An 11,417-nucleotide genomic window follows, 5' to 3' on the forward strand; every position below is an offset into this window, starting at 1 on the left:
TTCCTAGTCTGCCTGCTCCGCCATGGCCTCCTGAACTGTCTTCTTCGCCATGGTCTCCTGAACTGCCTGCTCTGCCATAGATTCCTAGTCTGCCTGCTCCGCCATGGCCTCCTGAACTGCCTGCTCCACAATGGCCTCCTGAACTGCCTGCTCCACAATGGCCTCCTGAACTTTCTGCTCCGCCATGGCTTCCTAGTCTGCCTGAGCCGCCATGTCGCCCCGAACTGCATGCTCCGCCATGGCTTCCTAGTCTGCCTGATCCGCCATGGGTCCCAGAACGGATGTTGTGGGGAGCGTGGACGCGCCTTCCGGGAAGGGGGAGTAATGTCAGTCCTGTGTTCCGTGTTTTCCTCCCCCACGTGCTTTCCATTACCCAGTTTTCCCTCATGTGCAATTATGTTATTGCTCCCAGGTGTTTCTCGTCATCCCCTCTTCATGTCTTGTGTATTTAAAGTGTTTCCTGTTCTGAGTTTGCTGTCTGGTATTGAATGTTGTCTCTCCCCGCTACGTGTGTGTTCCTGGTTCCTTTGATGTCAAATAAAGTCTGTTCGCTGGAAGTTTACTCCTCGTCTCCTCGCTCCGTGCTCCTCAGAGTAGCGGTGCGTGACAATATATGTGTGTGTGTGTGTGTTTATAAATAATGATAAATATATTACACCTATTATAAATAATATATAAACATATCCTCCTGAGAACCAGAAAAAAAGCTTTGTGAATTTAGTATTTTTTCATGTCATTACATTGTTTAGAGCATAAGAAAAAAATGGAAAAATAACATTTTTGAAAAAATATATGTTATTCATATGTTATGTTATGTCCTCTGTAGAGGACACCAGGACTCAGTTTTTCTAAAAAATAAAATGACATGAATAGACATGAAAAGGCAAAAACAATGGGATTTAAAAAAAATCACTAATCAATTTTTAGGTTTCAGGATTTTTTTATACCAAACTTTGTATAAGGATGATTCTCGGTCCGTGTAACGCTTCACAATTAAATTTTCAGGCCATATGGTGCAAATGCAAAAATAAAAAAATTAAACCGAATGTTATTTTATTCATATTTTTTCGTGACTTCAGAAATTATAAATTAATAAATGAAATCTAAACAATTTTCTATTTTTTTCTTGCAATTTGTGCTGTGGGCTGTACCAGTAGCGCGGGGGTGTGGCCGCATACTGTTTTACAAACGCTTAATGTAATGTAGCCTACTAAAACAGTGACATTGAAGGTCCAAATTCAGTACACACATTATTAATAAAATATATTTACAGACAAGCAGAATAGCCCAGAATATGGAAGCAATACATTGCACGTTAAGCGCATTAAGCACTTATAAACTCTTAATGTGGCTCAATGGACAAAGACAATAAAAATATAAATATAAAAAGCCCAAATTCGGTATACAGTTTATTAATAAAATATATACTACGTACAGGAAAGCAGATGAGCCAACAATATAAACGCAACGTGCTGAATTGCACGTTAAGCTTTTCCCCCATGTAAATAAACAAACGTGGCTTTATAGAAGAAGACAGTGTTGTAAAAAGGCCAAATTCAGTATAAACATTGTTTATGTTGCAAACTATACACAGGCAAGCAGATGTGGCCGGAATATGAATGCAACATGCAAAATCTCACGTTAAGCGTTTTCCTCCCATAAAAACCATTATGTGAAAACGCTTATGCATTAAGACAGTGATATTAAAATAAGAAACTCAGCATGCACTTTAGCATACTATACAGACAAGCCAAAGGGCCCAGAACATGAACGCAACTCGCAAAGTTTCACATTAAGTGGTTGAATATATATTCAGCTGATATGTTTATAAATTATTTGCATATAAAGTAGTTTTAACAGCAGGCTACATACCACGAATGATGTAACTGGTCAACAGCTGATACAAGCTGCCGCGGCCGTGGACAGTGGCAGATGAGCATAGCAGACGTTATAAATTACTAATGTTTTTCAAATCTAGCTTTTAGAGTTCAAACATTACCTCAAACTATCTAACTGGTAGCTGATATAACTGTGGAAAGTCCGTGGCAGCTGAGCATATAAATGAGTTTAGTAGAAGCTTTAGCAAAAGTAAAATTGAAAAAATGAGAGAAAATTGCAATTATTCATTTATGAACTGAAAAAAATATGAAAAAAATAACGTTTGGTTTCATTTGTTTTATTTTTGCATTTTGTCTGAAAATTTAATTGTGAAGCGTTACATGGACCATTCTTAACTATGTTATAAAAGATATATCAAAATGATTTGATATACCATTTTACTTCATGCAATATGTGTGTAAAATTTCCATAAACTGGTTTTCCCATTAAACACAATGTTATCTATACACTGCACCTAATTTGCATATAAATGTGCTGTTGGGATAGCATGTTGAAAAAAGAAGTGTAATAATGGGAGTAATAATTGGCCAGATTTTCATAATATTTCATAAGAATATTGATATATAATTTATTTTCCTATTCATTTGTTGTGTCTCCCAGAATGTGTAATAAACACACTTTTAGTCCTGCTGTTCTCTACACTGGACATGTATGAAATCAACATCCTGTTTCATAAAAGGAAGTCATATTTTGATTTGAAACCCCATAACATTTTCCTGAGATGTTGATTTATGACAAACAATTTGAAAATGAATCAGATGATACTAAATGATAATTACAAAATATTATCATATTTCCATAAGGATGTACAATTTTATCACTAAATTAATGTCAAGTCAGTTTTCAAGTCCGAGCAGAGGGAGTGATCATGGTGAAACCTCCAAACATTTGGTCTCGCTGAAAAGCCCTGAATGTGCTCTTTACAGGACATCCAGACTTACAGCTGTGACAAGTGAGGTCACTAAAATATAATGTCCACTACAGAGACAAAAACCCCATAGCTGGGTCTCAGGAGGATATAAATCATTAACGCAGAATACAGTTTCGTGAGCAGTATATTTAAAGACATTAAATTGTGTACATTTACCTACCATTGACAGATCTGACAAACATACAGTACAAACACACGCTAACACATCTGCGAGTGTAATTCCGCCCGCTGACACGCGGTGGCAGTAAAGCGTGCTCTGAAGCCTTCAGAGATCAGCAGCACAGTAAAGAAAACAGCTTTACACAACATCTGGCTGTTAAACAGATGAAAATAAATATTCTCTTAAACAGTCCGAATCCCAAACAGCCCTGATTACCCACTGCTCGAGCTCTGGCAGCTGAAAGACTACAGCGACACAGTGTGACTTCAGTGCAATGCATGAGATTTACATGATCCGTGTTCTGCACGCGCTTTCAGTCTCGCTGATCTAAACATTTCTGAAACATTTAACTGCAAGAAGACGCGAAACCGAACTCCATTAGGCCCCCGATCAGACAGAACGCGGTTTTTTTTTTTGCAGTGAGAGGCGCCTTTTTTAAGTTGTTTTGTATTGGGTTCTCTTTGCTTCTTCTTGCACTTGAATGGACACATAAACTAATGCTGCTCGATTATGGCAAAAATCATAATGAGGATTATTTTGGTCAATATTGTAATCATGATTATTTAACACGATTATGAGTGGGCCAAATTACCAAAACTTTATACGAGTGATTTATTTAAAGATAGCGATATATATCAAATATATATTTTCTGTAAATAAGGTTGCAATGACATCTACATTCTAGAGACCAGCGAAATGCCACAATTTTCAATACCACAGCTTCAATATTCAGCGAACAGCCTGCTACATAAACAGAATAATTGAATGTAAAATAAAACGGCATAGTCTTCACTGTAAGAATTAAGCGTCCTTTGTTTCTTATTAAAGCTACAAAAGTCCTTCACTCGAGAAGAGTCTTTTGTTGTTTGATTAATATGAAGCACACAGTCGGCAGCAGGAATATTAGGCTGCTGTCACTTTAAGAGCTGCAAAGATTCAATTTATTGTTATGCACATATTTTGATTCTCAACTGTTTTACGTTCACTTATTACATAACCAATGATGGTTTATGTGAATAATCACCAAGTGCGCATTTTGACACATTTTTGCATGTATTTGAGTGTTTAGGCGCCTTAAGCTAAAAGATGACTTTACTGAAACAAATCCATCATTCAGACGTTTTTATCTAAAGCACGAGTCCATAATCCATAATAACTCTTCCTCCAGTGAAAAAGTGCATCTGCTGTTGTCTCTCACATCAAAATCCAGCCACATATGTGTTTAGAGCTGTTTAAACGCTGCTTGATCTGTGCAGATTTCTCTCCTGATTCACACCAGAACACTTTTTCACTGGAGGAAGAGTTATTATGGATTATAGACTCGTTAAAACGTCTTAATGCTGGATTTGTTTCAGCTTTTGTCTTCTCCAGATGTTAACTGATGGACTGGAGTGCTGTGGATTACTTGTGGATTATTGTGATGTTTTTATCAGCTGTTTGGACTCTCATTCTGACGGCACCCATTCACTGCAGAGCATCCATTGCTGAGACACTGATGCAGTGCTGCATTTCTACAAACCTGATGAAGAAACAAACTCCTCCTGATCTCAGATGAACTGAGAGTGAGGATTTTTTTTTATTTTTGGGGTGAAGAAAAAATCTATATTTAATATATACAGTGCAGTGTCATTTTACTTCTGATGACTTTATTCAATTTCTGTGCCTTGACACTGCTGTTAGGACTAGCAGGAAATCATTCCGCACTGTTTATGTCATTAGCACCTGTGTTTTGTGGTATTTGTCATTAGTTTTACCCACCGATCTCACAGTTGCCTCCCAGGAATCCGATGCCGGTGCAGTCGCAGATGTAGCGGTTCCAGCCTTCCTTGCACTGTCCTCCGTTGGCGCAGGGGGCGCTGCTGCACCTCTTCTGGAGCTCGCGCGTGCAGAAGCTGCTGACACCCGGCGCGCTCTGGATCTCCGCCAGACGCCGCACGTCTCGACTCTTGCCGTCGATGAAGAGGTCGCGGACGCAGCCCACGTAGCCGTAGTTGAGCAGCGCGGTCCACACCTCGGGCGGCAGGATCAGGCCCTGACCGCTCTCCGGCAAACCACCCAGATACATGTCACTGTCCAGGTCCAGGATCTCACTGCCCTCGTTAGAGCTGAAGGGAATGGAGCGGCTGTTGACGGAGATGGAGCCTGGCCAGAAGAAGAAGGAGGAGAAGCGTGCATGAGCCATGTGTGTTTGCACGAGTGAGTGTTTCAGCGTGAGCGCTGCTCTCTCGGTAGATCGCCGAGATTTATGACTTACTCTTAATTGTCTATTAAACTGCAATTACAGAACTGCTGGACTTTCTTCCCCACAGGACACCCACCCACCTCCTCTAGTCTTACACTCAATTAGCTCATTACAGCAAATGGAGCAGCCTTTGGCAGCAGAGCTCAGCGTCGAAGGGGGTTCACGGTGTCTCGTTTTAGGAGCGATAAGTGCAGGAGTGAATCTTCTAAAGCAGCCGAACACGTTTAAGATTAATTTGTATGTTTACAGTATTTCTGTAGCTCAAACACTAGAGTGCGGCTTGGGTTCGATTCCCAGGGAATGCTTGAACTGATACAAAAACTGAAATAAAGTGTCTGCCGAATGCATAAGTGAAAATAAATGATGATTACAGTTCAGGATGACGTGCAGGAAAACTAAATATTCCATGCTTTTGTGTTTTATTTTGATTAATTATTTATTTATTTATTTACAGAATATAGCTGCACGATTTCATCAAAAAATTTGATTATTTTGGCATGTATTTGCAATTTGAACTGCAGTATGATTAATTCTCATAAGAAAATGTCTAATTGTCTGCTGCTGAAGCATTCAGGCAAAAGGAACACAGAGATCATTTCAGTAATAATATTTTTTATATTATTATTATTAAATCTAAATATGAAAATTTGGACAGAAATATACTATTGCAATAAAACTAGTAATTTAATAGTTCTTTAAAATAAAATAAAAAATAATAACATTCGATAATTACAATAGTTTTATTTTACATAAAATATTACAATATTAATATATCTTAAATTCTTCACTTTTAAGCATTAAACCCTCAAGTTATTTATTTATGCAGAAAAGACAGTTTAGTTGACTATGCTTCTCGTTACTGATCATCCACCATGAAGTTGTAAATGATGTGAATGATGAATGTGTAAATGAAGTGCACGCTGTGTTTGCTAATGCACGTTATAAGTAGCATGAACCGTGCTGCACTGAGATTCTTTTAGAGTCATACAGTCATCACGTTTTCAAGCTCGCTAAACTTTGTTTTTTTGTCATCATCATCATTGTCACGAATCCGGTCTATGGACTTCCGTTTGTTCACCACCAGAGGTCATTATCCACCACATGGACTCTGACACTACACAGACTGTCACACTCACCCTGGACTTCAGTTCCCACAATCCATTTCACTCTGATTACACACACGGCTGCAGCCAATCACACACCCTACATAAGCCATGGACTTCCTCTCTCTCATAGTCTGTTCTCCCGCGTTTGTACTCTAGCCTGTTCTCTAGTTTTGCCTGTTCTCTGCCTGCCCTGAACGATTTTGCCTGTCTTGGATTACCCCTCTCGTCTTGCCATGTTCAGATACTGTTTACCTCTCGCCTGGACTATCGCTTGTGTTTCGGATTACCCCTTTGGATTACCCTGTTTGGACATTGTTCGCCGGAGATCGCCCACGCCCGTTTACTGGATTACTCTTGTGTCTTGCCCACGTTACACCTGTTTGCCATTGTTTGACCCATGCCTGTTATATGACCACGTCTTGGAAATAAAGCCTTGCATATGGATCCGCACGTCTCACGTCTCGTTCGCCCCGTTACAATCATATACGTCTATGTAGTTCTTATTCATTTTTATTTCAGTTTTAGTTATTTAGTTAGCTATCCACCTTACTGCGATGATAGTCATCGGTCACTACAATAGTCAACAGAAACATGCCAATAGTTCATCCCATGCTTGTTTTGGCTGTTTGAACTCAAGTGAAATCATGCAGGTGAACCTGAGGCCGTGTGAAGCGCTGTGAGCGTGTTTTCCTCACCTCTCCGTCCCTCTCTCTGGAAGTCCACGTGGCACCACTCTCCGTCGTTCACCTTCTTGTTGCTGGTCTTGAGCTTGATGCTGCCGGAGCCCATGTCCATCAGCAGGTAGAGAAAGCCGTCGAGCAGCTCCATGGCGAAGTAGTCGGTCTTCATCTCGCGGCCGGGCCGCTGCTCTTTGCTGCTCTGAGGCTTGCCGTGGCTGAACAGCAGCAGGCCGCTGGGCTCCGTGGTGCGGAAGTCGAAGGAGATGGAGCTGGTCTTCTTGGTGTCCCAGCGCGGAAGGGAGATGTAGGACTCGGCCGTCTCGAAGGTCACGGGGTCCAGGGCCGCCACGTCCTCACAGCGGAACACCAGGTCCCCGTGTACACTGATCTTAGGGTCCCTCTCGATGGCCAGACGCGACAGCTCCAGCTTGAAGTCGTTGTTCTTGTACACCACCTGCAGGAGTGCATTACAGAAGGCAGTCGCATCGTTTGTTTGCTTACACACATGCAGAAGAATTCTTCCCAGGATTTTAAACATAAAAGTGAAGATTCACTGAATGACAAGTTCACAGATTTTCACCCAGCTTTGTATCGTTACTGGAACAGATAGTTCCGGTCCTTGATTCTGATTGGCTGAGCCACGTTCGAAGCTGTTGTAAATTACACTACAGACATACATCTATGTTTACGTTTGTCTGTTGCTCGGCAACCACTTTGTTGCAACCACAACTGATTCTGAGGAGCTACATTGTTTGGTCGAAGAATACTGTTTTTATTAATATCATTACACTTTATTTGCTCTGTTTTATTTTGTGAAACCTTACTACGTATATGGAATAACCGTTTTATAAAAGCAATAAGCTCCGCTTCACGTTGTACCTAACAACAACCCCTTAGCTGTTATAAATTAACTGTAAACCACGGCTTCTTGGGGCTTATTGCTTTATTCTGCGTGATATCTGCACCTAGATATCAAGTTTTTTGTAGCATAGATAAAAAAACAAAAACAAACATTTCTAGTCGTTTTGACATTGTTTACGCAAGTTTTATTAAAAGCCCATCTTGTCAGCAGTGAATTACACCTTTAGGTTTTTCCATCCTACACTCTCAGAAAAAAAGGTACACAAGCTGTCACTGGGGCGGTACCTTTCCAAAAGGCACACTTTTGTACCGTTAAGGTACTAATATGGACTCTTTAGATACAAAGGTGTACCGCTCCAGTGACAACTTTTGTACCTTTTTTTCTGAGAGTGTATGTAATTGATAATAAACATTAAGAGTGAAGTATGTCATTTCTGTCACTATCAACACCAACTTCAGCAGCAATTTACGAGTAACCTAAAATGGGAAATAAATAAAGGACAGAAGAAATGACATTAGTCTAACTGCTGCATTTAACACTCATAAATATCATTTCTATTCACGTGGGGTTTTCCTCCATGGGAAACTAATGATATTCCAACTGTCTAGTCAAATTAAATCTGCCGTTCGGCATTCAATGAAAAATGAAGGTAATAATGTGCTCTCAGTTTGTTTAGGCACATTTCATGGCATGTTTCCAGCAAAGACTATCAAAAATGAACACACTAAAAGAAATGAGGCTAACATTTGTCAGTACATTACAAAACTAATATTAAAACAGTGAGCAATATTCATAACTGTGTAGAATTAATTCATGTAGAGACTCTTCAGCACAATGGGAACCACATAAACTCTTTTAAATGTCAAACATAACTGCAGGTCTCTCTCTTCTCTCCAAAAAAACACACAACATGACACTTAGTTTCAAAGTTTCAAAATGAATTCGATGTTATATGCAGAGCTGCTGCTGGGAACTAGAAATCCACTGCCCAGTTTCAGTCAATGCAACATTAGTCCCAGCACTAATGGATTTTTTGTGAATTGTACATGATTTTGCATATTTAGTGGATAAAGCACAATAAGATGAAGGAGTGACAAAATGTTCAGTAATTGCGTTAGCTCATTTTAATTTAATTGTTATTATTATTATTACTACAGTGATGACAGCAATACAGACTTCAAACACTCCGCCCACCTGCCGTCACTCAAACAGTTAGCCCCGCCCCCAAACTCACACCATTGGCTGAGCACATGTAGTTTCATCTGCTCACACAAACAGAAATGACCTACTTCACCTTTGACCCTCAGATTGCGTCTCATTCATTGTGACCCGGAGGATTTCCTTTTGCTACTTAATATTTTCACATGGGACTAAATCTTACTGACTTTAAAAACTTCCCAAAAACATGTTTTGGTCATTTCGGTACTCTTTTGGGATTTTTCCCAGCTTGTTACACGTGTGGTGCTCCTGTTCAATAAATAACAAGCCTACTAAAAATATAATCTCTCATTGTGCTATGTTATTACCGAATCTTTTTGTCAACCTGTTCTCTTTCAGTTAGCACAGCTGTCGTGTTTCCTTTGGAGCTGATTGATCGTAGGCCTCATTGAACTCTGGCAAAATTATCCACAAATAATGTCTTTATCGCTCAAAAACTGAGGTGCATGAGCTCAGATCTGTGCTAACTGAAAGGAAACCAGCTGAGAAAAGATCATACCCAAGATTTCCTGATAATGAGAGGTTTACAAGCACTTGGTGGTGTTCAGAAACACCCGATCAGAGGGTTTCCAGCAGCTCAGGGGTTAATCAGGGCGTTCCTGATGATCAGTCGACTCACGTCTTTCAGGCAGCCCATGAAGTTGTTGCTGACGGGAGATCCGGGCAGATCGGCCGTGTTCGGGCTTCCTCCGATGTAGAAGAAGTCATCGGAGCCCAGCATGGTGTAGTCCTCCTGCGTGTATCCAGTGGTGGTCAGAATACCGTCCACTGAGATGGTGACCTGCGGGCGGAGAGAGAGAGATAGAGACAGAGACAGAGACAGAGAGAGATGTCCCGGGAGGAGCAGAGAGACGGGAGAGAGAGACAGAGACACTGGATTAAGGAGTCGTTGTGGTTGTGCGGCTCCGGGTGCGAGGGAACGCTTCTTTGGAGCGCAGCTGAACACAGAACAGCCCGCTTCACCACTGAATCACCAGAGACGCGATCACGGTTTCACAAAGCTGAGCGGAATCAAACACACTCTACAAGATACTGACAAGAGCACGCTTTCAGTTCAATAACGTGAACGAAAGACTAAGAAAAGCAGCGTTCTTTATGCGGTTTTGAATTAGATTTTAGTTATGTCTTTAATATATTTTCTATATTTTTATTTTTTTTATTTTCCAAGTTAATTTTAAAGTTTTAGTAATGTTTGTTTGTCATTTTTTATCCGTTTTTGTTGTTTTTAAATATGTCTATATACTTTGTATTAATTTTTATTTTAGTTTTAGTTTAGTACATCAAGTTAATGAAACTAGCTGAAATAAAATTACTTATATATATATATATATCTATAAGTAATTTTATTTCAGCTAGTATATATATATTCAGTTAGCATTTGTTTTAAGTAATGAAAGTGATGATTTTAGCTTTAGTTAAGAAGCACAGTTCATTCTTTCCTTTTTGTGTTTTTAATGCAAGCACTCTAAAGCCCTTTACTCCGTATTTTGTGCTCAGTATTTGTGTTTAAATGTGGCTCAGATTGTCCATTGTTGTGGCGAATCAGAGCATCAGAGCAGCTCGTTTCACGTCTCTTCAGCAGTTCGGACACATTTTCCTGCTAAAAGCTCTTATTAATAGTGTATTTCTATCATGCTGCGGTTCTGTAACGATTAACAAACCAACACACGCTCGCACATGTGTTTACTGCATCACTTCGCTTTTTAAAATGATTTGTCAGAATCACTTATTTGTTGAATAATAATGATGTTTTTGACCTTTCTGACTGAACATGTCTAATTAAAACCTGTGCTGATAAAGGCAGACGCTTGGCAGCGAAGCAGACGACTTTATCTGTCAAATTATATTTTTATTCAACGACTATCCTAACTATACTAAGCCGAAATGATTTCTCTTCACAACAAAACACAAAGCAGCTTCTACTGAAATCTGTGCTCCAAACAGTCCAACACGTCTGACAGCTTCAAATGAAGAGGAATCTGCTGGGATTCAGTGACTTCATGAATCAGCTGCGCCTGAAGAAGCGTTTTCCACAGCGCTCGTCGTTATGATCGCAGCATCGCTCACTTCACGAGACGCTCGTTTCTTTCGTTCTCCCGTACAGCGCAACACATTTTTATGTCTGCTGTCATGCTCTGAGAGCTTTGGCCGTTAATGCTGTGGAGCTGACGTCAGTCTCGTCTGGGTTTGGACCTTCATCAGCATGTCAAACTCTTCTTCCTCTTCTCTACACTCTTAGAAATAAAGGATTTCTGTGTGTGTGTGAGAGAGAGAGTGTGTGAGAGTGTGTGTGTGTGTGTGTGAGAGAGAGTGAGAGCG

The 11,417-nt window shown here is 40.1% G+C and overlaps 1 protein-coding gene across 1 annotated transcript in view; it reads right to left on the minus strand.

Annotated features, from left to right (window-relative positions):
- LOC107732688 (neurexin-2-like) overlaps positions 1-11,417 on the minus strand; it is a 351,796-nt gene that overhangs the window by 152,749 nt on the left and 187,630 nt on the right. The window contains exons 9-11 of the mRNA XM_016544101.1: positions 9,718-9,879; positions 7,034-7,472; positions 4,749-5,132 (exon numbers count right to left, since the gene is read on the minus strand). Of these exons, the coding sequence (XP_016399587.1) occupies positions 4,749-5,132; positions 7,034-7,472; positions 9,718-9,879 (985 nt within the window). The remainder of the gene's footprint in view (positions 1-4,748; positions 5,133-7,033; positions 7,473-9,717; positions 9,880-11,417) is intronic.

The sequence above is a fragment of the Sinocyclocheilus rhinocerous genome, unplaced genomic scaffold (genome assembly GCF_001515625.1).
Source record: "Sinocyclocheilus rhinocerous isolate Xijiao unplaced genomic scaffold, SAMN03320098_v1.1 scaffold1480, whole genome shotgun sequence".
In the NCBI taxonomy this organism is placed as follows: Eukaryota; Metazoa; Chordata; class Actinopteri; order Cypriniformes; family Cyprinidae; genus Sinocyclocheilus; species Sinocyclocheilus rhinocerous.